This window comes from Balaenoptera physalus (assembly GCF_965194825.1).
Source record: "Balaenoptera physalus genome assembly, chromosome: 1".
NCBI lineage: Eukaryota > Metazoa > Chordata > Mammalia > Artiodactyla > Balaenopteridae > Balaenoptera > Balaenoptera physalus.
Genome location: NC_138882.1, coordinates 45,853,319 through 45,879,403, shown reverse-complemented (window position 1 = coordinate 45,879,403; position 26,085 = coordinate 45,853,319). Strand labels below are relative to the sequence as shown.

General features: G+C 38.5%; 1 protein-coding gene and 1 pseudogene across 6 annotated transcripts in view; one reads left to right on the top strand and one right to left on the bottom strand.

Annotated features, from left to right (window-relative positions):
* The first annotated feature begins 12,218 nt into the window (after positions 1 to 12,218).
* HMCN1 (hemicentin 1) overlaps positions 12,219 to 26,085 on the top strand; it is a 507,647-nt gene continuing 493,780 nt past the window's right edge. For all 5 annotated transcript variants that reach the window (XR_014266656.1, XM_082472452.1, XM_082472453.1 and 2 more), the window contains exon 1: positions 12,219 to 12,926. Coding sequence is in view for 4 of the 5 variants with exons in the window: in XM_082472452.1 (XP_082328578.1) it covers positions 12,659 to 12,926 (268 nt within the window). In the remaining variant the exon portion in view is untranslated. The remainder of the gene's footprint in view (positions 12,927 to 26,085) is intronic.
* Positions 20,260 to 20,685, bottom strand: LOC309666357 (cytochrome c oxidase subunit 5B, mitochondrial pseudogene; annotated as a pseudogene). Its single transcript has one exon. The product of its transcript is annotated as a cytochrome c oxidase subunit 5B, mitochondrial pseudogene (transcript).

Sequence of the window (26,085 nt, the reverse complement as noted above, 5' to 3'; positions counted from 1 at the left end):
TTTTGCTGAAATGTGTCTGTCAAATCTCAGCAAAGTTCTCCCACTAGAGTCATTTATGGTAGAACTTGCTTTGCCTCTGCACAAGTTCTTTCCCAGGTTAATGCAGGTCAGTTTCCATAGATAGTAACATACCTGATCTATCATCAATAAGGCATTCGTTTATCCAGGGAAGGGTTTAGGTTTATGCTGATCTAGGCGCACTCTTGTCTCACATTGACTAACGACTGTAAGGCAACAAGCTGTTATGGGGCTAGAGCTTGTCACCAAATATAGTCAAACTAAATGATACACGTGCTAATGACTTTGGGTTCATTAGCAAGCTGTTCTGATTGAAATAGCAGTTGCAATTTATTATAGATAGGATTTTTTTTTTGAAAAAGATAATCATGAATGTCTTCCACCCTTAATGTTTCAGTAACTAACACTATAGCCTTGCTTAAGTGGCAGTGATTTGCCATACGGCAATAAGCAACAGCAGTATTTTTGCTTTAGGGTACATTTTTCAATGCTTATTTATGCTATATAATGCCTTTTGTCTAATTTCCAATAGGCCCAGTAGAATTTCTTTCAGATGTTCTGTCTTTTAAGCGCAAAACATTATTCTTCTTGATAAAATACACTAATGAATTACCATGAATTATTTAATTCACTTCATTGTATGGATGACAAACGACTAATAAAAATTACTTGTATTTTTTGATGCTATCATATTCATGCCTCATTAAAAATGGTTTCGGGGCTACTTTTGCTATTTACATATTTGTTTTATTTTATAAATAACCTTTTATTTTACAACAGTTTTAGATTTATAGAAAATTTGTGAAGATAGAACAGAAAGTTTCCATAAACCCCATATCCAGTTTCCCCTATTGTTAATATCTTTCATGGGTATGGTACATTTGTTGCAACTAGTGAATCAGTATTAACTAAATATTAATTAAACTCCACCATACTGTATTCATATTTGCTAGGTTTTTTACTTAATGCTCCTTGTTTGTTCCAGGATCCCATTCCGGATACCAAATTGCACATTAGACTTCTCTAGTCTATAACAAGAAGTCTTGGGGGGATTCTTGGAAGGAAAATGACAGATGCTATTCTCATCACGTCATATCAAGAATACATGCTGTCAACACGATTTATCATTGTTGATGTTAGTTAACCTTGATCACCTGGTGGAGTTAATGTTGGCTAGATTTCTCCTCTGTAAAATTGTTTTCCCCCTTTCTTTATTTTTGAGGAGCAAGTTACCACATATAAGGGGTGGGTATTTATCTTCCATCTCCTTGAGGCTGGTGTTTCTACATATATTATTTGGAATTCTTCTGCATGGGAGAAGAACCCCTTATTTATTTATTTATCCAATCATTTATTTGTATCCTTCTAGACTGAAGGATATTTATTTTATACTTTGGGTTATAATTTAATATTATGTTTTGTTGTTCAAATTGTTCCAGCTTAGACACTGGGAGTTTTTTCAGTTGGCTTCTGTGTCCCTCTGACATATCCTATTTGTGTGTGTGTGTGTGTGTGTGTGTGTGTGTGTGTGTACCTTTTTTGTTTTGTCTTGCATTTCCTTCATTTGTGGCCCAATAAGATGCTCTAAGCTCATCTTATATATTTCCTGTTCCAGCCTTAGAATCAGCCATTTCTCCAAGGAGCTCTGGTTCCTTTTACTGGAAATTGCCACTAGAAACCAAGATTTAGGCACTAAGTGTGTTCATTGCTATTGGTGTATCATTGCTATTGGTGTATCATTGCTATTGGTGTAGCCTTGTTTTTAATTAAAATTTTTCAAAAAAAATATTGATTTTAAACTAAGTGTAGGCTGGAAATAAAAATGAAAGAAAGAAGATTGATTTTTATGATATATTTCCTATTTCTTCAGAGGAACCTGGAATTATTTATCATATTTTGATTAATATGATTTGAATAAGACTAAGGTATTAAAAAAAAGTAAAGGCAGAAAACCTGGATCTAGGTAATTATTATTGAAGCTAACACCTTTACCCTTTCATGACTTTATAGAGAAAAAAAAATATTTGGAAGGCTGTGACCAGCTGTAGTACTTCTGAAAACAGAACAAGAAGAAAGAGGCTTAACTTATATTAGAAGAAATGTAAGGAGAAATATTCTGATAAAGAGAGTTACTGAATGTTGGAATGTAAGATAAGAAGTTAGAATTTCTTCCTCTGTTTGAAATTAGGACAGATTCCCAGCTGTCTAAAACAGCAGGTGTTTTCTGATTTTCATAGCTCTTTTCCTCCCTGAATTCTAGGACTCCTTTACATCCATAATCAAAGCCTTAGCCTAGGAAAATCCCTATTTTGAAGACATGGAAGGGAGATCTGCAAGAAGAGAAGAAAGGATGTTTCATCCCTAAAAATATATCATAGTTAGACTAACAGTGAAAACAGAAAATGGGTTATATCTACCATCTGAACTGTACTCTAATACCTTCTCATATTCTTTCAGTATCAGGTAAATCCATATTAGAACATTGATCTTTCCCTTTCCATAAAAATAGATGTTTTATGGATGTTTCTAATAAACAGATGAGTAGCTAAATAAAATATTCACAGCTTCATACTATTCCTTTTTTTTTTCTCCAAAGCTACATCCTGCTAAATTGTCCTCACTTCTACAACTCTTTGATTAGGTATCTGGCGTTAAGTAAAGATAGATTCACATAAGCAAGATGATTTAAATAAATATTTTGGCCTTAAAATGAATAACTTTCTCTGCAGAACACTTATTTTTCCTAGAAATGTCAGGTTCAGGCTAATAATGAAATTATTTTGCATGGTGGTAATGGAGTGTATTGGAAAGAGTCCTAAAAGACCTGGGTTTAACTCCCATCTGTACCATGTACTACCAATGTGATCTTGGGCAAATTGCTTGCCATTCTTAGTTTAGTTTGATCATCTCTGAAACGGTTATAGAAATATTTCTCTTACAAGATTATTGTGAATATTGAATGTATTCATTTTACCTATGTGCCAGGAACATGGTTAAATTACCCCTTAAATGGCAGTGGTTATTACTACTGCTGTCATTATTATTAATCATTATGAATTTAGCAGTTCATTAAAGAAACATTATTGAATTCCTATTGCATGTTGAGCACAATGTGTTTATAAAATTGACTCAAATACAGCCCTTTTTCTCAAGGAATTCATGGCATCATGGGAAAAATATAAAATTAGTTTGAATTGATAAATCATGAGGGAGAAAGCTCAAAAGTAGGCTTAGGGGCAGGAAAAGCTCATTCAAAGCCAAAGACTGCTTCATGGATGATTGACAAAGCAAAAGAAATCAAGACTGTAGTATCTTTTTTTTTCTCTGAAAAGGCCAATATAGAATGTTTATTATATTATTAATAAAACTTTGAAATATACTATAAAGTAATTATATACTTCAAAGTTTGATTATTAAAATTTTCAATTTTACTGTAAAATAATAGGGAAAATGTGGACTGAAGGCAAAAGGAAGAGAATAAAAGTGAAGAGAAGGATGAGCTGTGAGAACCAGGTCAGATGACCTAACCTCTTTGTGTGAATTTCATCTTCAATTTCCTCTTCTGTGAAATGGGGATCATTATGTTAGCTACCTCATAGTTTTGGAATGAGAATTGAAGATGATTCACTGTGTTCATACATAAAAAGTACTTAAAAGAGTGCCTGGTAAGTCCTCAATAAATATTAGCTAGTACATTTGGTGAGATAGAAAAGTGATAAATACAGGTCCAAAATATACTTCCAGCCTTACTTCAAAATTTTGTAATACCTTGGACAAGTCACTCTCTGGGACTCAGTTTTCTCTCTGTAAACTGAAGGCCCTGGAGTGGAAAAATGATCTCTAAAATCTTTTCCAGCATTTGAATTGGGATAAAGGAGCGGAAAAGACTGGGTGTGTGAATATTGCCCTGACTTTATGGGGACAGCATCCACCTGTGAAAGAGGATGGAGGTTTGAGAAGACATCTGGAGAGAGGTCATTGAGGAGTAATGTTAATTTCTTCCATTCTTTTCAGAAAGGGAAGCTGAGGCATTCTTTGTTCAAGGCTCTCTTCTCCATTAAGCATTGAGTTAAGCTTTCAAAACTTCTCCCCAAGTAGTCTGAGGATAGCTCGTAGGTCTCTTGATCTTTATTTTAGGAGGCGGTGGGTATCTGTGGTCCTTATGAAGAGCTCACAATTGAAATGCAAACCAGAATCATGAGTCCTAGAGAACTGGGGCAGCGGCTGAGCCAAAAGTGGGGCTCCCTTTGGATAAGACACGTGTTCTCTCTTCCTCAGGCAGCGTACTTCCCATTCCATTACAGACAACAGGAGTTTTGCCTATATAAGGAGTAGAAGACTTGGCCCCCGTGCTTTTCCCTCTTCTGGCTGTCCCCTTGGCTGACCACAGGCTTTGTGGCTCCATTAAAAAAGTTAGAGTGTTCCATTCTCCAAAGCACACCATGACAGAGTTATTCTGTGCTTTCTTCTCTCGACATTCGTACCAAAGGAGAATAAGAATATAAACATCTGTTTTATATAAGCCAATTCCTGACTTATAACTTGATTAGTATAAGAGAATATTTGATGTGATTAATTTTCCAGTTACAACATGATGGCTTTCTGTCCTTTTATTGCCTTCTTAAGGGAGACAAGAAAAAATAAGCAAACTTTTTTTTTTTTTTTAAGTTTCATAGCGGTGCCAAGTACAACCATTATGGTCGGTGTAGAAGTACTCTACTTTTAATTTAGTTGTAATAGCACGTTACTTACCCTGTAGAAATGTGCTAAGTAAACATAAAATAATCCTGGGCCTCATTACATAGAGAACTAGACATTTTAGGAAAGATCATTGAAGATAATGTCAAACCATCTAGTGATTTGCAGGAGGCAGTTTACAATAAAGCAGTGTATGGACACACTACTTTATAGCAATCGTCTTGAGAACTCACTCTTTTAAGGCAATGTTTTTCTGAGCTAGGCTTTATCAGGCCTAGTGTGATAAATGCTTCCAATTAGGTGATCTCTTGAAATACTTAACCAGTGAGCAGTGTCTGATCTTCTCGAGGGCAGGTCAAAGAATTTCAAGGGAGAAAACTGAATTGAAGAGAAGATTTTAGTGTTGAATTTGCTGTAAATGTGCTAGACTACTTTTTAAAACACATTACATTTTCATATTCTCCCCCTAAAATATAACAAAGATGAGAATCTATGTAACGAGGCTATTGAGAGCTAATTTGGTGATTGTTAGCATGAAACTGGAGCTGTTCTGTAATCTACTACACGTCACTGCAAAGCCTGCATTGTGTATTAATTTCCAGGAGGAGCTACTCCCTTCTCTACTCCTATTCCCTACCTCCTAGGATCTTCTAGGACATCCTGGAGGTTATCTAGGATAGTGTCTAGGGTAGACCAAGGAAGGATAGGTATCAGCTACCATTAAACTTACTTTTTCCTCTCATCCTTGTCTCTGTCCATAGAGAATTTAAAGGGTGTTTCTGACTTGTGCTTGTTTGGAATTACCTATGCAGATCTTTTATAAAAAGCAATGGAAAATTACCACATGCTTTTTTTTTTTTTTTTAATTAATTAATTTATTTTTGGCTACGTTGGGTCTTCATTGCTGCACGCAGGCTTTCTCTAGTTGCAGCGAGCGGGAGCTACTCTTCATTTGCAGTGTGCGGGCTTCTCGTTGTGGTGGCTTCTCTTGTTGAGGATCACGGGCTCTAGGCGCATGGGCTTCAGTAGTTGTGGCATGCAGCCTCAGTAGTTGTGGCTCACAGGCTCAGTAGTTGTGGCGCATGGGCTTCGTTGCTCCGCGGCCTGTGGGATCTTCCCGGACCGGGGCTCGAACCCTTGTCCCCTGCATTGGCAGGCGGATTCTTAACCACTGTGCCACAGGGAAGTCCCTACCACCTACTTTTGATAATTTTTTTTGAAAAGTAAAACTGTCTTTATTTGCAAACAACATAATCATATATATAGGAAGTCCTAAGAATCTGTCTGAAAAACCACACCTTATTAAACTAATAACAAATTCAACAAGATTGTAGTATACAAAGTCAATATATTAAAAAGCAATGACATTTAAAAAAAATTTTTATTTTATATTGGAGTATAGTTGATTTACCATGTTGTGTTAGTTTCAGGTATACAGCAAAGTGTTTCAGTTATACATATACATATATCTATTCTTTTTCAGATTCTTTTCCCATTTAGTTATTATAGAATATTGAGTAGAGCTCCCTGTGCTATACAGTAGGTCCTTGTTGATTATCTATTTTATATATAGTAGTGTGTATATGTTAATCCCAAACTCCTAACGTATTAACAGTTTCTCCTTGTCTTATCCATTGCTATTATTTTAGTTTGGAACTTGGAGCCTGAGGGCAGCAGTGCAAAGCAGTGAAGAGCCTGGGCTTGGGAATCAGCTTGCCTGGGTCCAAATCGTGATTCTGTTGCTCACTAATAATGACCTTAGGCAAACTGCATAAACTTGCCAAGTCTCAGTTTTGCTAGATGAAGGATGTTGTTAATATTATTACTGCAGCCTACTCCTATTTTTGTCTTTTTCCCCAACTTACTTCCCTTATTCCACTCATTGTCTGATTTTGCTGAAGTATTAATCTTTTTGCTCTTCAGCTTAAATTCCTTCAGTGTCTTTTCATGTCTTCAGGATATAATCAAGCTCCAACCAACTTCATGCAGGTGCAACCTGACAGCATCTTGAGCATCTTGTCTCAGGTGTCTCGTGTGCCTCTCTTGTCTCTGTCCTGGGCTTTTCTATTGACACCTTGGAGCAGGATGCCAAGGAAACAAGATCAGCACCCATATAAGTGGGACCCAAAAATTTGGGGTTTTTTAGCCTGATGGGTTAAGCCTTTGACCAATGAGGATGCTTGCTTTGCCCTTTTACCTCATTCACTACTCTTTCTCCTTCACAGTCTTGAGGCACCTAACATAAGGGTTTTCAGTCAGTTCCACAGGACCCAGTAACTAGTAGCTCACAGAAGAGGCCAACTTGATAATGCACTTTTATACTGGCTCCCCCTTCTCTGCTGCTTCATTCCCCCTATCCCTCATGCCTGCACCCTGGAATCACACCCCAGCCCTTCATTTCAGGCTCTGCTTTCTGGGGAACTTCAGCTAAGACCATCGGAGAACGTTACAGCTGGAACAAATTTTAGAAATTGTTTAGTATGACTTGCTTGTGAGTGACAGAACTGAAACAATTAGTGGCTGAAGAGACTAAATTCATAAACTAGTGTTCCTTCCAACATCATAGAGACTGTTTTTAATAACACAAGCAGGAAAAAGCCTAGGATATATTGTTATTTCTGGGCAGTACTTTGACTTAAGCGTCACTGTCTTTTTTGCCCAACCCTTCCTACCCCTGTCCTGGGCCATGCCCTCTTCCTAACCCAATTACTTTCTCCCATTTTACATTCTTGGTGTTCTCAGCTGACTGCCTGCCAAAATCTACTTTCAGGGACTCATTTATTTTAAAGTGTAAATAAGATTTCTGTCCACAGGGCTACTCTGTCCCCAGAGATCTGCATTTCAACAAAGATCAAATTTTATTGAAAAGGAGTGGGAGAGCCCATGTATGTCTCTCATGTGTTCCAAATCATTCAGTTATCAATTATATGAGACTGAAGTGGAGAGATGCACTGGGATTACGGAAGTTAATGTGTATTTCTACATATATACATATGTAAGTAGAAATGCCTTTTGAGACATTAAATATTCCTTTTCTTTGTCACCCATCTTTCCCTGTCATGGTACCTTCTGGACCTTAAACATTAAGTTCTTAAGTGTTACCACCCACTTAGATTTCAGGATGTTAGTGAAGCTACAAAAGATCTTCTATAAATAAGCAAGTAAAACAGCCTCCCTAGTTATCTGTCCCTTCCAAAGCATTGTTTCCTCAATGCATATACACATAGCTTCAAACTTTCAGTGCTGTAACTTCAAATAAATATAATGGTAATAATAATACCAAACTTTACTGAGTATTTATTGTGCCAAGTGCATTGTAAGCATGTTTTTCATTTTACTCTCAGGCAAAAAAGGACAATGATTCCACAGCGTTGGGAAACAAATGAAGCAAGTCCTATAACTGTCCCAGTTTACCATCTTCAGAGAGATTTTACAGGCCATGGTGTGTGGAGGTGGAACCAAGGTGGAGGGGGTCCCCCTTGTATATTCAGCTGAGTACTGACCAGCTTGTGCATGTGAGGAAAGAGCCACTTGAAGGAATAAAGGTGACAGTGCCCACACTCACACAGGGATGGGGATAGGTCTGTACCCACCTGCTGGATTGGAAAACCTCATGATTCAAAGAGCATTGGGTAGAGTACTCAGAAGGGTTTTTTCCCAGCAATGGGGAATTCGTTCTAGACTGAATACTGTTTTGGTCTGACCTAATAAGTTTTAAAAGTGAGTCTCAAAAGGATCAAACTCTTTCCAAATAACTTTACTCTGTCCCAGAACAGAGCTCAAGAATATTTATAAAAGCACAAAAATATCTAGTATAAATTCATCATGTAAAGGCAAAATTCATAATGTCTGACATCCAATCAAAGAATATGAAGGCTGAAAGGAAGCAAGAAAATATAACCTATAATAAGGAGAAACACTGATTAATTGAAACTGATGTGTAATAGAACTGGTACAGATGTCAGAATTACCAGTCAAGGACATAAAAAGTTATTATAACTGTCTTCTAGATATTCATACACTTAAAATGAGACATAGGAGATATTAAAAAAAAAAAAAAAGAGATCCAAATAGAAATTCTAGAGATAAAAACTTCAATGTCTGAGATGTAAAGTACACTGGATGGGACAATTGGCAGAATAAACAGTGGAGAAGAAAAGATTAGTGAACTTGAAGAAATAACTATGAAAACTATCAAAAAATGAAACACAATGAGAAAAGAAAATACTAATTTAAAAAACTGAACAGAGCATCAGTTTACCACGCAACAATTTGAAGTGGCCTCATATGTGTGAATTGGGGTCTGCAAAGGAAAGGAGGTAAATATATTTGAAGAAATAATGCCCCAAAATGTACAAATTTGATGAAAACCATACACTTACAGATGCAAGAATCTTGACAATCTGCAAGCACAAGAAATATGAGGGGAACCACATCAAGGCACACCATAATCAAATGGTTCAAGATCAGTGATAAGGAGAAAACTATTAAAAGCATCAAGAGACAAAAAGATATGGTTCATATAAAAGGACAAAAATAAATATGAGAGACATTTCTCAACTGGAAGCAATGCAAGCAAGAAGACAGTCGAGTGACATCTTTAAGGTACTGAAAGGAAAATAAAAACCTGCCAACCTAGAATCCTCTATCCAACAAAACAAACAAACAAACAACCCCAAAGCCCAAACAAAACAAAACCCCAAAACTTTCAGAAACAAAGGTGAAATAAAGAATTTTTTGAACACACAAAAGTGAAAGAACTCATCACCAGCAGAACTGCACTACAGGAAGTATTAAAGCAAATCCTACAGGGAGAAGGAAAATGACATCAGATGAAAACCTGGGTTTACACAAAGAGATGAACAGCACCAGAAATGGTAACTACATGGGTAAATATATTAATTTTAGAATTAATTAAATCTTTTAAAAAGATAATTGACTACTTTAAAAATTACATTAATACAGTGTGGGGTTTAAAATACAGTAATGTAAAATAAAATGGATGACTAACCAAAAAGGTTGGGAGGAAAGTAATGGAAGTATATTATTCTGAGGTTAAGTGGTATAATATTACTTGAAGGAAGACTGTGATAAAGATGTACACTATAAACACTATAGCAACCACTAAAATAAGAGTTATAGCTAATAAGCTAGCAATAAAGATAAATTGGAATCATAAAAAATATTCAGTACACCCAAAAGAAGTCAGAAAAACAGGAAAAAAGAAACAAAGAAGAGATGGGACATAAAGAAAACAAATAGCTAGATGGTACATTTCAACCCAACCACATCCATAATCACATTGAATGTAAATAGTCTAATAGTCCAATAAAAGGCTGAGATTGTTTGCATGAAAAAAGCAAGACCCAATTGTAAGGTGACTACAAGAAACACACTTTAATATAAATACACAAATAGTTTAAAAGTGACAGGATGGAAAATGATATATCATGCTAACGCTAATCAAAAGAAAGCTGGAGTGCTATGTTAATATCAGACAAAGCATATTCCACAGCAAATAATATTACCAGGGATAATGAATGTAACTTCATAATGATAAAAATGTCAGTCAAGAGGACATAATAATCCTAAGTGTTTATGCCTCTAATTACAGGCTTCAAAATGCATGAAGCAAAACCTCATAGAACTACAAGAAGAAATAGACAAATCCACAATTATAGTCATAGATTTCAATTCCACTCACAATAACTGATAGAACAAGAAGGCAGAAATCAGTAGGATACAGAATGTTCGAGCAACACTATGAAACTTGACCTAATTGACATTTATGGAGCATTCCACCAAATAACATTCTTTTCAAGTATGCACGGAACAATTACCAAGGTAGATCATTGAATCCTTATTAGGTAGGTACCGTCATTATTTCCATTTACAGCTGAATCAACGAAGGCATAAAGAAATAGGTAACTTGCTGAAGATACACAGTTATTAAGTGTCACAGCTGGGTGTTGAACCCAGATTATCTGACCCAGAAGCCTTAATCACCAGGCTCTACCACCTCCCTTGAACACCTGGAACAGCTCAGGTCTCGGTGAAATCTCCAGGATTTAGAATGCAATCCCTTTTAGATAAACAAAGGAGTAGGTTACTCAAATAGCATTTTCTAAATACTATTTAGAAAGGAAGAACCTTCCCCCTTTCCTCTCATATTCCCACTCAGTCCAAATGGCCAGGCTGCTTCCTTTAAATGACGTGACTTATAGGTATCATAAACTCAGGGTCCAGAGCCCCTGGGTCTGAAAGAGAAGACAGTTGCAGACTATAAAAGGCTCGGGGGAGCTGGCTCTTCCTCAGGCTGCCTCCGTGTTGGATGGGTGGTCTGACACACATTCCAACTCAGATCAAGATGCCTGCTGGCCCCTCTTTAAATGCCAGGATCCAGACAACAGCTCCTTTTGCAGGATGTGAATATGTTTTTATTACAAAGAGGCAAGGAATCCTTAGCTTATGGTTGACTTTCTTTGTCCCCCTTCTTATCTCTGTTATTAGTACCCAAATGTGTATAATAATTACAACACGGGAAAACTTTGTAGTTTTACAGGGCGAGGTTTCCTTACTTATCAGCAAGAAAATGCCATAGAAGGGAACACCTTTTCAATGGATCTTTGGCTGAGACTTGGCACATGGGTGTTCTATGGAAGGAAGTGTGAAATGAGGATATTATTCTGCCACACCATGCTGAGGCGAGGATTCATATTGCTCAGCAAACATGAATCTTGATAGTGAAATTTAAAAAAATTAACTTTTCTCTTCAGTATGATCTCTCTCCCCCCCGCACCCCCTTCCTTTCCCTCTCTCCCTCCTCATCCTTTGCACTGAGCTTCCACCCTGTATTCCACACCCAGCTGCTTTCCCTTCTACCATCTTTCCTAACTACAATCAGTGACTACCCAGTTCCAGCTGTCTCTCTCTCATTTCCCTCAACAGCCTTTTCCCCTTCCTCCCGTTTCTGGCCCATCCAGCTCTGTCCTCGCTCCCTTCCCCAAAGCTCCACAGTCCCTGAGGAGATCAAAGAGTGAGAATGCGGCTGCAGCCCAGTCAGGAGAACTTTCCAGCTCCCCCTCCCGGCTGGGCTGAGTTGCGGGCTGAGAGCGGGAGGCTGGGCTGGCGAGGGGGGGAGGTCTTGGCTTCTTGAGGGGGGGAATTATGATAGAGGTGTCTGAAGCAGCGTTGTGCATCGTAGAAAAATACAGTTCCCTTTGTGCTGGTTAGCGTGGTGTCCCTCGGTTCGGGTCCTTGCCACACATTCTTGAAAGCCATTGTTTACCTTGGGGTTTTGGAGGTGAGAAGCAACGCGGGTGGGTGCGGAAGGGATACTGGGAGCGCTTCCCAGGTACTGAATTGACCCGAGAATCAGTGGAGAGAAGTCGGCCTCCAGGAGTGGGGGGGCGCACAAGAGCAAAGGAGGGGGGCGTCCACCGGCCAATCAGGAGGCGAGGCCGAGCCCGGCTTCCCCTCCCCTCCCAGCTCCCGGGCGGGAGGCGCGCAGTGGAAAGTTGGGAGCCGCGACGGCTGGCGCGGTGGAGAGCGGCGCGGCGGCGGCGGCAACGGCGGCGGCGGCGGCGGCGAGGGCAGCGGACTCGGTGCGGCGCCGCTGGCTCGGAGCGGCCCCCGGGGCATGGGCCGGGCGCGCCGCCCGCACTCAGCCACACGCCGCCCGGGCCGCGGGCACTCGGCTGTCCCGGAGGAGGCTGCGTCCGGACAAAAGCTGCCGCATCTCTGCCCGCCCGGCCCCTGCAGGGTTTCGGGTTTGGTGCTTGTCCCCATCTGATTCTCAGCCCCCAGTTTTTTGCGAGTTCAAAGAGGTTTCGGGAGTCGAATGAATTGCCCCGAGAAGAAACCCGCTGCCTGTTGTTGAGGAGGACTCAGCACAGTGCTTAGGCGCTCAGGAAAAAAAAAAAAAAAAGGAAAGAAAGACAAAATGATTTCCTGGGGCATTGTCCGCACAGTATTCCTGTTCACTCTTCTTTATACTTCCCAGGCTCAGGATGCAAGCCCCCAGTCAGAGATAAGGGCTGAGGAAATTCCCGAGGGGGCCTCCACGTTGGCTTTTGTGTTTGATGTGACGGGTTCCATGTATGATGATTTAGTTCAGGTTATCGAGGGGGCTTCCAAAATTTTGGAGACGTCGTTGAAAAGACCTAAGAGACCTCTTTTCAACTTTGCTTTGGTGCCTTTCCATGATCCAGGTAAGGGAAATATTTATTCTTTGTTATTCCTTATGATTACATTGTTTCTTATGCTGTGAAATTTTGTGTGAGTTTCGAAACAATTTTTAAAAAATGTGTAGCTGAATACAGTTGTAACAAAGAATTGCTCGCCTGTATCTGGGTTTGCTCTGATACCTACTCAAGTCTCAGCCATGGAGACGGCTTGTTTAGGGTGATTGTACGGTGGTACCCAAACCTGGAAATGTGGAATTATGAAAATCAGAACCAGAGCAACGACGTCAAAAGCAGTTAATTAACTTACTTAAAAATTAACTTAAAATTTTTAGAACTAAAGAATGTTTAATTAAGGCAGATTGGGACATGGGTATTCAGCAGCAATACTTTAAGAGCTAACATCCAGCTTGAGAGCATACTCAAGATAACTCTCAAGTAAGGGAGAGAAAAACTTGTTGTGTGAGACCCAAGGAAGCTTGTAAGCAATGACTGCTAATGAATTGAAGAGATGAAAATAAGAAGAAGCCATCCATTTCTTAATTGAATCTATTCAAATTCTTTGCACCAGATCATTCTTAGTTAGGTTCACAGATGGTAATAAATGTTATGTCCATATCTCATCCAGTAGAAATGCATGAAATTTGGTATGGTGGTGCTCTTTAAAGGTAGTTGAAGCACAATCACTTTATTTTTTGCCCTAAAGCCATGGGTTTCAGCTGCTCCACTGGAATTTGATCCTCTTTACTTTTTTCTCTTTAAAGTGGCACCTTTCTGTGAGGCTCATAGGAGCCTTCATTGTCATTGCTGAGGGTAGCACTGCTGGGGGAGCCCTGGGGTTGGCTGTCTAACATCCACCTGAATTTCATTAGCACAAGTGGCTGCCCAGTTGAAGAAATAAAGCAGTGGTTTCTTAAAAGTCCTCCCCCACTGTTCTCCCACATTTCTATTGAAATCCCTCTCTTCACTGGAAGACCTTGACACAACCTCTTCACAATGAGAGTTTGATACTGAGAATCTCAAATTCTTTCCTCATGCATTTGACAAGCATATATGAGTTCAAATTATTGCTGGGTATTAAATGTGGCAGGTTTTAGCTATTAAAAAAATTGGCAGGGGGAGGAATTTAGAGGGAACTAGAACTCTGGAATTTTTGTTTGCTGTTGTTCTTTAAATGATGAAAACCATAACCTATCCTACTCTTCCGGGATATACATATATTTTAGTAATTTCTACGTTGATCAAACGTGATATGTTCTTTATATTTGCATAAAGAATTGAATGATCATTTACTGTGTTAGCTGCCTCCGTGAGATACCTCATGTGTTATAATGTTTTAATTTATTAAATGTCAAGATGCCGATTGTGATGTGGTCCAAGACTTTTGTTATTTTGGAATAGGCTAAATATGTTTCTTCTATAGGGATGAATCTGAAATCGGGTAAAAAATAAAGTAAAAAATGTTTTCTCTAACGCCACAATTTGATTTCCTCCAAAAAACTGTTATGAAATGATGTTGCTGTAAGCAGAACACAAAAATTGCCTCTAGTCATAAATGGAAACTAGATCACCATGATATTTTGATGCGATACGAAAAATTATTGGAATAAATTGTATCGTAGTGTGCCGCCTTCCAGTTGTTAACCAAATGGGGAAGTTTGTTGTAGTTGACTTTCCTATACTTTGGCAATCATGATTCAAAGTAGGGGAAAGGTGGTATGCTAATAACAAATGGCCAAGAAATTATAGCTATTTTGAGTTAAATAATATGAGAAAATGATTAACTTAAATTGGTTCCATAAAATTAATTGTATGTATAATTCAGCAAAAATGATTAATTCTAGTTCCATTGTGATTCAGAGTAGAGAGACTAAGACCAAAGTGTTTTTGAAGATAAAGAGGGAAATAAAAATGAAAACATACTAATAACCTTTAGTTAAGTTTACTAACTCACTGTAGTGGATTGTAGTATTATCTTTGTGTGTCATTTTCTGTGTGTGTGTGTGTGTGTACAGTCATAAAGAGTTTCTGATTCCCTTGTACTTCTGGTTGGTTATCAGTTTGGACTCACCAGTGGACAGAAAGGGCCTTGAATGGAGGTTTGCTGGCTTACTGAGTGACATTAGAAAAGTCTATCTACCTTTTTGTATCTGTTATCTCAACTATAAAATGGCAGAATTGGATCTGAACATCTCTAAGGTCATGTCCAACTGTAACATTTTACGACTGTTGTACATGTGGTGGTTTTTCACAGTCCCTGACACAACTGACAGGCAAAGAAAAGATGTGTGTAATTTAGTATAATTATATTAATCACCTCGACTACTTACAGCTTTTCAAAATCCTTTGACATCTGCTTTTGCATTTAGCTAGATGAAATAATGGATAAGATCTGGGCTATAGTCTCAGGCATTCGACAAAGACCTTCAAGCCTTTACAGATGATTGCTTTGGACCTCTGCGTTACAGTTTGGGGCAAGGTGTGTGTTTTCAGGTGGGGGTAAAAATGAAAATACATGGAAAATACAGACATACAAGAGGAGTAAGTCCTACAAGTTGACAAGGAGGTGATAAAATCATTCAGAAAATGTGTATGTAGGAAGCTAGTGTTAGAGGGGCAACAGCATAACCCGTGGTAGGAGGAAGTACCAGAGAGGACCAGGGTCATGGCAAGTCAAGTCAACTTTTTGATGCTACCTCTGCTTAAGATGGGTTTTTCACTTCCAGAATCACATTTAATGTATTAATTTTTAACAGCTTTATTGAGATATAATTCCCTTACCATACAATCATTCATTTAAAATGTACAGTTCTGTGGTTTATAGTATATTCAGAGATATATATGCAACCGTCACCTCAGTCAAGTTTGGAACATTTTCCTCACTGCACAGAGAAGCCCTGTGCCTTTTAGGTATCAGTCCTCTACCCCTCCCCTCCGCTGCCACTTATCATCCTCCTCCCAGCCCTAAGCAACTACTAATTTACCTCTTGTCTCTGTGGATTTTCCTCTTCTGGACTTCATATGAATGGAATCACATGAATCGTATAATATGTGGTCTTTTTTGACTGGCTTCTTTAACTTTAGCATAATGTTTTTAAGGTTCATCCATGTTGTAGCATGAATCAGTACTTTATTAATTTTTATGGCCAAATAATATTCCATTTTATAGATATACCACATTTTGTTTATCTTTTAATCTATGATGTATATTTGGGTTGTTTCCACTTTCTGGCCGGTATGAATAATGCTTCTATTAATATAAACATCTGTGTGCATTTTTCTGTGTGAACATATGTGATATTGTGATTTGTAATACGAAATCAATATTTGGTCTTTGTCACCTTTTCTGGCACGGAGCTCTTAAACCGCTTGAAATTTCCTAAGTGAGGAGAACCATAAAGGTATCTTTTGTTATGTTAACGAGGTGACTCTTGGACCCCACTGAAGGATGGTGGCCCATTGCCAGGAGACTCATCCCTGTGATTAGAGCATTGGAACTTTCAGTCCGACCCCTAACCTCTGGAGAATGTTCTGTGTGTACTTAAAAAGAATGTGTATTTTGCTGTTTCGGGATAGAATGTTCTATAATAGTCTATTATGTCTAAGGCCAACTTTTTCTTATTGATTTTCTGTCTGGATGATCTATTTATTGATACAAGTGGTATGTTTCAGTCCCCTAATATTATGGTATTACTGTCAATTTGTCCCTTTATGTATGTTAGTATTTATGTATTTAGGTATGCCTGTGTTGGGTGCATACTACAAGTATTATAATCCTCTTATTGGATTGATCCCTTTATCATTATGTAATACTCTTCTTTGTTTCCTGTTACAGTCTTTGTTTTAAAGCCTATTTTGTCTGATATGCGTATTGCTACTCCACCAATTCTTTTTGTTTTCTTTTTGCATGGAGTATCTTTTTTCATTCCTTCACTTTTAGTATGTGTGTTTTTAGACCCGAAGTGAGTGAGTCTCTTGCAGGCAGTGTATATATAGGTCTTTTTTTAAAAATCCATTCAGCCACCCTATGTCTTTTGATTGGAGCATTTAGTCCATTTACATTTAGAATAATTATTCATAGGAATAATTATAATTCATAGAATAGTATTAATAATTATTATTGCAGTTTTGTTAATTGTTTTCTTTGTTTTTGTAGTTGTCCTCTGTTCCTTTCTTTTACTCTTGTTCTCTTCCCTTGTGATTTGATGACTTTTTTTTAGTGCTGTGTTTGTATTTCTTTCTCTTTATTTTTTGTGTATTTGGTATAGGTTTTGTGTTTGTTGTTACCATGAGGTTCATATATAACAACCTATGCATATAGGAGGCTATTTTAAGTTGATGGTCATTTAAGTTCAAGTACATTCTAAAAGCACTACATTTTTACTTCCCCACCCTCAACGTTTTATACTTTTGATGTCATATTTAAATCTCTTTATTTCTGTATTGCTTAACTGATTATTTTAGATATCAATGATTTTACTATTTTTGTCTTTTAACCTTCATGCTAGTTTTATAGGTGGTTGAACCACTACCTTTGGTATGTTTGCCTTTACCAGTGAGATTTTCTGTTTCATAATTTGTTTTGTTTGCTTTGGTTTGGTTATGGGCGTTTCTTTTCCATTTAAAGAGGTCCCTTTAATACTTTTTTTTTTGTAAGGCCAGTTTAGTGGTGATGAACTCCTTTAGCTTTTGCTTTTCTGGGAAACTCTTTATCTCTCCTTCAATTATGAGTGATAACCTTACCAGGTAGAGTATTCTTGGTTGTAAGCTTTTTCTTTCAACACTTTTAATATATTGTGCCAGTTTCTTCTGGCCTATACAGTTTCTGCTGAAAATTAGCTGATGGTCTTATGGGGGTTCCCTTGTATGTAACTAGTTGTTTTTCTCTTGCTGCTTTTAAGATTCTCTCTTTAACCTTTGACATTTTAAGTATAATATGTCTTTGTGTGGGTCTGTTTGGGTTCATCTTGTTTGAGACTTTCTGTGCTTTCCGGACTTGGATGTCTGTTTCCTTTACCATGTTAGAGAAGTTTTCAGTCATCATTTCTTCAAATAGGTTTCATGCCCTTTCTTTCTCCTCCTTCTTCTAGGACTCCTATAGTGTGAATATTACTACACTTGATGTTGTCTCAGAGGTATCCTAAACTATCCTTTTATTTTTATTATTCTTTTTCTTTTTGCTGTTGTAATTGGGAGATTTCCACTACCCTGTCTTCCAGATCACTGATCTGTTCTCTTCATCCTCCATTCTACTGTTGATTCCCTTTAGTGTATTTTTCATTTCATTTATTCTTCAGTTCTGATTGGTTCTTTTTAATATTTTCTATCTCCTTGTTGAAGCTCACTGAATTCATCCATTCTTCTTCCAAGTTCGTTAAGCTTATTTATGACTATTACTTACTTTAAACTATTTATCTGGTAAATTGCTATCTCTGTTTTGTTTAGTTCTTTTCTGAGATTTTTATCTTGTTCTTTTATTTGGAAGGTATTCCTTTGTCTTCTCCTTTTGCCTAACTCTTTGTGTTTGTTTCTATATATGAAGTATATCGACTGTGTCTCCTGGTCTTGAAAGAGTGGCCTTATATAGAAAGTGTCTTGTGGGACCCAGTGGCACAGTTTCCCTGGTCATCAGAGCCAGGTGCAGAAGAGGACGGTGTATCTTGGGTAAAGTTGGTAGTTGGAAGTTTTGAGAAATAGTTGGATTCTATGTATATTTTGGAGATTAAACCAAAAGGATTTAATGATGAACTAGATGTGAGAGAAAAATAATAGAAGATAAGACAGATTCTGAGGATTTGTCTTGAGTGAGTAGAAGCATAGCATAGCGATTTACTGAGATGGAGAACAAGCATGAAGCAAGTTTGAGAAAGAGTGGGAGACTCAGCCTATTATTTTGGGGTATGTTTAAGTTTGAGATGCCTTTGTTACCCAAGTGGAGATATTACAAAGGCAGTTGGATATATAAGATTAGAATTCAAGGGGACAGGTCTGAGTCAGATACATAAATTTGGGATCCAAAGGCACATATAAGATGGTAATCAGGGCGGTGAGGCTAGGTAGGACCACTAAAGGAATGATTAAATGAAGAATTAATAAAGGTCTAAGGACTCAGCCTTGGAATACTCCAATGTTTAGCAGTCAGAGATGATGATAAAAGAACAAAGTAGCCTGAGAAACTGAAGATAGAAGAGTATAACTAGAAATCAAGAGAGGAAAGTATTCCAAGGAAGAAGCACTAATTGTTTAGTTAAAAAAGAGGACCGAGAATTGGCTAATCTACTTAGCAACGTGGAAATCATTGATGTCTCAACAAGAAATGTTGGGAGTGAAAGCCTGTTTGGAGAGAATTTAAAAGAGAATGGGAGTAGAGGAATTGGAAATCTTTGGAATTATATTGCTGTTTCCAGCTACTGGAAAGGTTGTTTTGTTCATGAAGCTAATAGAACAAAATAGAAACTAGTTTTGATAAATGATTCAGCCAGTATTTTACAAAATGCCCATGTGATGTAGTAGAAAGAACGTCCAATTTGGAACAGATTTGTGTTCTCTTCCTTATTCTTGTCATGTAAGCAAATCGTTTAACCTTGCCAGACTTCTGTTTCTTTATCTATAAAATCAGTGCATTGGTAGATTATTACTGAAGGCCATGGTTTTAATGATCATAATATAGTGAAAGATACGGGACTGCAAAGAGACTCAAAGTGACAAGGACTTGATTCACTGGGAGAAATAGCAGCATTACATGTCTCTGCGCTTAAGAGTTTCATTGTAATAAAACTGAACCCTCAGTGACTTTGTATGTTTCTCCAGGACCTACACAGTGTTAAAAAAAAAACTCTAGGACTTCTTTTATGAAAAGATTCTCTTAGAATATTTTTCTGAGCAATAGAATAGAAAGATTTCTACTAGGAAAGTATTGCACATTCAGACCTTGAAAACCTATACAAATTTACATGAACTAAACTTCAAGTTGAATGTTTTCAGTTTCAGTATATGTAGAAAAAGGAGCCAAGAAGCTATTAGTCTCCCTTTGCCTCTGGCACATCCTACAGGAAAAGGGTTTTCATGAGGAAATGGACTGGTCTTTTAAGTCAAAGAGAAATCTAACTAAAGGAAATGAACTAAAATTTAAGAGTGAGAGATTTTGGTTAGACAATGATAATGATAACTTTGTTTCCTAGGATGATAGACTATTTTAACCTGAAGAGTGTAGATCCCATGTCACTGGTTGTTTTCTGAGGATATGGAGACGTTTTGCTCTGCACACTGAAAACTTTCAAAGTGTAGGAATCTAATTTTTTTTTTTTGTAATGGGAGGAGGAGCCAATGTAATGGCTAGTTTTTATGGGAAAGAAGAAACTTTACATCACATTTTGAGTGAGTTAGTGCAGGGGCTCAGTGGGCCAGCTGGTGGGGCACCAGCTTGTAATGGGTTCCACTGGGCCTCGCCTTTGTGCAGCCAGAACCAGATGACAGCACTGTTGTCTTCTTCACAGATGCAGCCCACTATCTGCTTATTGGTGATGGAGGGGACTAAATTAGGGTCTTCCTTGGTACCTGAGGCTGCCTTTGGGGCGAGCATATTGTACGGGTCCAGTCCCTTGTGTGCAGCCAGCATGACCTCCCTCTCCAGCCCAGTTGCCTGCTCATCATCAGTAGAAACACCACCTCCAGACGCCATAGAGGGCACCATGGAGGCTCCGTTGGGACCGCGGGCCGTCAGGGCCTGCACGGCCAGCGCTTCAGCTCTGCGGAGTAAACTTGAAGCCATCACGCCAGCTATAAACACCAGCATTTGGAATCAAATTTTGATATATCAAATATGTTAAGTGCGTTAGGGATGCTTCTATTTTGAAAAATCGTCTATGACTCCCACAGGATGAAGGGTTTTTTTTTTTTCCTTATTAAGTTGAGGACAGCCTTTTAATTGATAGTAAATCAGAATTTGGTTTTGCTTATAGCTTGTCTCTTGTCAGACAAACAGTAACCATTCTCAAAGATGTTTATGACTGCTTATCTCTATTTATAGGTAATAAACTCACTGTTTGTCAAGGACTGTGCTAGGTGCTTTTGATTCAAAGATAATGAGGTATAGCTTACAAGAAGTTAACAGTCTTCGGGGAGAAAGGCAAGAGAAATAACAGTATTATATGCTGTGAAGCATTTTATAGTGGGGAAAAAAGCATGGGGAATTGTGTGAGCTGAGAGCATGTCCCTGATCCCGAATTCAAGAGGGTGATGATGGTCAGCAAAGGTTTTCTGGAAGAAGTGTTACCTGGAGAAAGTGCATGAGTAAAAGCAGTTTAATCGAAAATATTAAGGAGTTTGGATTTCATCCTGAAAGCTTTTGGGAGGCTGAAAGGATTGTAAGTGAAAAGTGACATGATTGGGTTTTCATTTTAGATCATTATCTCTTGGATGGATTGGAGCAAGGCAGTGCTGAGAGCTGAGAGATGAAATCTGAGGCCATCATAGCAATTCAGGGAGGAAAATTGAGGGGACTTGGGCATAGGAAGAAGGGTATGGGTTTCTGAGTTATTAGTAAAGTCCAAAAGACTGGACTTGGCCCTTAGAACGTGGAAAAAAGGGAAATATGATTGCCTTCTGCAGATTAAAATATGAAATAGGCATACAATGAAAGAGAAAAGATATGTAAAGTTAGCTTTAAGATGCACTGTTACTCTCAGGGTGGTAGTCTTTGTTATAAGTTCCTTATACATTAACTTGTCCAAAATAAAGTCTCAACCAAAAGTGTGGGAGGTCAGCAATGAAAAAAGAGTTACAGAAACAGACTTAGACATTGTACAACCAAGTTCCTTTTAAAAAAAATTGTGGCATAATTGACATATAATAGTTTCAGGTGTAGAACATAATGATTTGCTGTGTTGTGATATGGTCACCACGATAACTCAAGATCTGTGATCATACATGTTACAAACTGTTTTTTTCTGTGATGAGAACTTTTAAGATTTACTCTCTTAGCATCATTCAAATATACAATACAGTATTGACTGTAGTCACCATGCTCTACATTACAATCCCATGACTTACTTATTTTATAATTGGAAGTTTGTACCTTTTGACCCCCTTCTCTCATTTTGCCCGCCCCACCCCTTGCCCCTGACAACCACCAGTCTGTTCTCTGTATCTATTAGTTTTTTTTGTTTGTTTGTTTTAATTTATTTTATTTATTTTTGGCTGTGTTGGGGCTTCGTTGCTGCGCGTGGGCTTTCTCTAGTTGCAGTGAGCAGGGGCTGCTCTTAGTTGCTGTGCGTGGGCTTCTCATTGCAGTGGCTTCTCTTGTTGCGGAGCACATGCTGTAGGCAGGCGGGCTCAGTAGCTGTGGCATGTGGGCTCAATAGTTGTGGCATGTGGGCTCAGTAGTTGTGGCTTGCGGGCTCTAGAGCGCAGGCTCAGTAGTTGTGGTGCACGGGCTTAGTTGCTCTGTGGCATGTGGGATCTTCCTGGACCAGGGCTCGAACCCGTGTTCCCTGCATTGGCAGGCAGATTCTTAACCACTGTGCCACCAGGGAAGCCCTGTATCTATTAGTTTTAAAAAAAATTTTTTTAGACTCCAAATATAAGTGAGAACATACAGTATTTGTCTTTCTCTATCTGATTTATTTCACTTAGCATAAAACCCTCAAGGTCCATCCATGTTGTCGCAAATGGCAAGATTTCCGTTTTTTTTTTAATGACTGAATAATATTCCTCTGTGTGTGTGTGTGTGTGTATGCATGCCACATTTTCTTTTTCCATTCATCCATTAACAGACACTTAGGTTGCTTCCATATCTTGGCTATTGTATATAATGCTGCAGTGAACATGGGGGTTCATATATCTTTCTGTGTTGGTGTTTTTGTTTTCTTTTGATAAATACCCAGAAGTGGGATTGCTGGATCATATATATGGTAGCTCTAGTTTTAATTTTTTGAGGAACCTCCATACTGTTTTCCATAGTGACTGCACCAATTTATATTCCCACCAACAGCACATAAAGGTTCCCTTTCTCCACATCCTCACCAACGCTTCTTATTTCCTGTCTTTTTGATAATAGACATTCTGACAGGTGTGAAGTGATATTGTGGGTTTGATTTGCATTTCCCTGGTGATTAGTGATGTTGAGTACTTTTCATTTACCTATTGACCATCTGCATGTCTTTGGAAAAATGTCTCTTCAGATCCTCTGCCCATTTTTAAATCAGATATATATATTTTTGCCAAGTTCTATCTATGGTTTGGAGTGTTAGTTCATTCTACACTTAAATAACTAGTCCATCATGAGCAATGTTCCAACTGTGGTGATAGACTGTTTATCTTTATAAATAGGTAATGATGTCATTACATATTTGGATCATACTATTAACTCTCCTTGTTTTGGTTCCATGCTCACCAAACAGCCTCCAAATAATTTAACCTCATGAACTTTACTTATGGTGAGAGAATGCTCTGGTCAGACTGGCATATACCTCAGATTCACAGAGAGTTATATTCCTCGTTGGTAACTCATATTTTGGCACACCAGTTTTGTACATCTGCCTCTACTGTTTAAAGTATTCTGACAGTGTCAAGTTAAAGTTTCTGAGTTTGCAAGTCTGAGAGCCAGATCTTGGTTGATGGTAAATTTATGAAAGTAAATGTCTCCCTGTGTGGATCTGTTTGGGTGGCCTGTCAATCTCCAGGTTCCACCCCTCAGCATTTCCAGCTGTCACTGTTAGTGTCAATAGTGCCAGGTAACTGTCCTCTCCACTTGAAACTTATATAGGTGATAGCTGAAGCCATCGGAGTGAATGAGATCATCTAAAGAGAGGATGTAGGCTGAGAAAAGAAGGAAGACAGGCAAGAATTATGGTGAACACAAGCGTTTAAAAGAAGGGACATTCATAAAGGATTCTGGAAAGGAGAGTCCAGGTAAATAGGAAGAGAAACAGGAAGGAGCAGGGTCTGGAAATCTAAAAAGTTGTTAGTTTAAAGCAGGAGAAGTTGTCAACTCTATCCATTTATAAGTTACTGAAAATAAAGGCTTTTAACCAAAAGATTAAAATAAAATAGACAGTTTCATTGGAGTTGCGGAGTCAGGAGGCTGAAATGACAGGTAAGAAAATGGAGCTAATGAATGCAGTGTGTTTCTGTCATGAAACATAACATTGTGGTTTAAAGCATAGGCTCTGGAGTCTGATGCCTGGGTTGGAAGACTGGCTCCACCAATTACTTGTTGTCTGATTTTAACTTCTTTGTGCTTCCCTTTCAGTAACTGGGGATAGTATTATCTATTCTATAAGGTTGATGTGAGGAGTGAAATACTAGATGTCCAAAACTTAGCACAATCCCTTTCACACAGTAAATTCTCAATAATCGTTAGTTATTGGGATTTAGAGTTGAGAAAGGACATTTTTTTAAGGTGGGAGAGAGGAGAAATATTTAAATACTGCTAGAAAAGTCAGTAGAATAGAAGAGATAAAATATGCCAAAGGGAGAACAGATACTTTATAAAACCAGGACTTTGAGGAAGCAAGAGGAGATAGAATGCGAAGTAGAAGGATTGGCTGTTGGCAGGAGAAGACCTTTGGTTGAGTGTGATAGGAGAGAAGCAGACCGTTGATAGGTATAGTCGTGGACAAGGTGGTAGGTGAGGATGCAGGATGTTGGGTGACTTCCTGTCTGATGGACTCTTTTTTTCTCAAACAGAAAGGAGGGTCATTTGTTGAGAGGAGGGAAGTGGCAGAACGTTAAGTGAGGGATTTTAGAAAAATGGTGGAGTTTTGGAGGTAGAAGGTACCTGTGGACACAGAGACAGTTTCCCAGGATGAGCTGTGGTTCAGAAGATGAATTTGTGATGCTTGAATACTGCCTACCTTTGTGATTTTCTCCAGTAGCTCTCGGCAGCCTGGGTATAATTGCTGAGTTTAATCACTTGTTTGACCTAGGACTGGGATTTCGTTGAGCAGGTGTGGCTAAAGAAATAAGATATGGTTGAGAAGAATATTGATAAGAGAGAGACTGAAGTGACAGATCATAGAGTCAAATCTGGGTGTACTGGACTGACAAGAGTTGAGATTTTGCATGTGAAGGACAGTATAACAAGGAATTTGGGATTAATTGGTAAGAATAGCCAGAGTGATTGATCATAGAATTCAGCTTGAGTAGAAATGAAGATTGTGGGATTGAAATCAAGGAACTTGAGTCTGCAGCGTTGAACATGTGTGTTAAAGTAACCTGGATAATAACAGAGCTTAAAATGCTGAGGAAGCCAGTGAGTCAGGCATCAAATTTTTATTTAATAAGGATTTATTGAGAAGTCTGCAGATGGGAGATGACAATGATGAAGAAGGTTAGAGGGTGTCATAGGTGGCACACACCTCAAAATGGAAGGTGTTTTCTCTGAAGGTAGAGAAATGGCAGACTGGACGTGGATAAAATGGTGATCCACCTCCTGACCTTCATGTAGCTGGCATGTTGAAGAATGATCAGACTGCACTGGGGAGGGCTGTAGGAGAGGTGGTGCCATCTACGGAGAACCTTGTTTCAGCTCAAGTGGGAATTAGATGGGGAGTTCCTGTGAGAAGATAGTTTGGAAGGCCACAGGACTTGTAAGGAAATAGGATGTGAATGAATGGGTCAGGAGAGAGGAAACAGGATGAGAGGAAAAGGGAAGAGGAATGGTTTGCATTTGAGGCAGTGACCACAGGTGATGGTGATGTAAAGCAGGGCAGGATATGCTGGTTGCAAAGTCTGAGACTTGCATATAAATTTAAGATACCAGTTCAGGCCCTGGGAGAGTTGGAGCCTGATGAAGTCATCTGTGGCAGACAGCATGGCTGGAAGGGACTCCTGAGGGAACACTTCAGCTCACACATCTTAGCGACACAGGCTTAGTAGAATCATTTTTATTTCTAATAATAACAGCTACCATTTTATTTTTTTGAGTCATTCCTATGGACCGACGCGGAACTAGTTACATTGCGTGGCTCACAAAAAAATCTAACTGGTCGATGTTAACTTTATTTTATGTAGGAGGCAACTGAGGCTTATATGAACTCTCACATTATGTACAAAATTTCCTGAAGAAGAATAGCTTTCTACAAGTTATTTTTTGCCACCTTCTTCTGTCTTGAGAAATGTGTGAAATTGAGAAGATGTGCCCAGGAAGGCATGGCAAAGGGAACACCGTGTTAGTTTGTGAGGG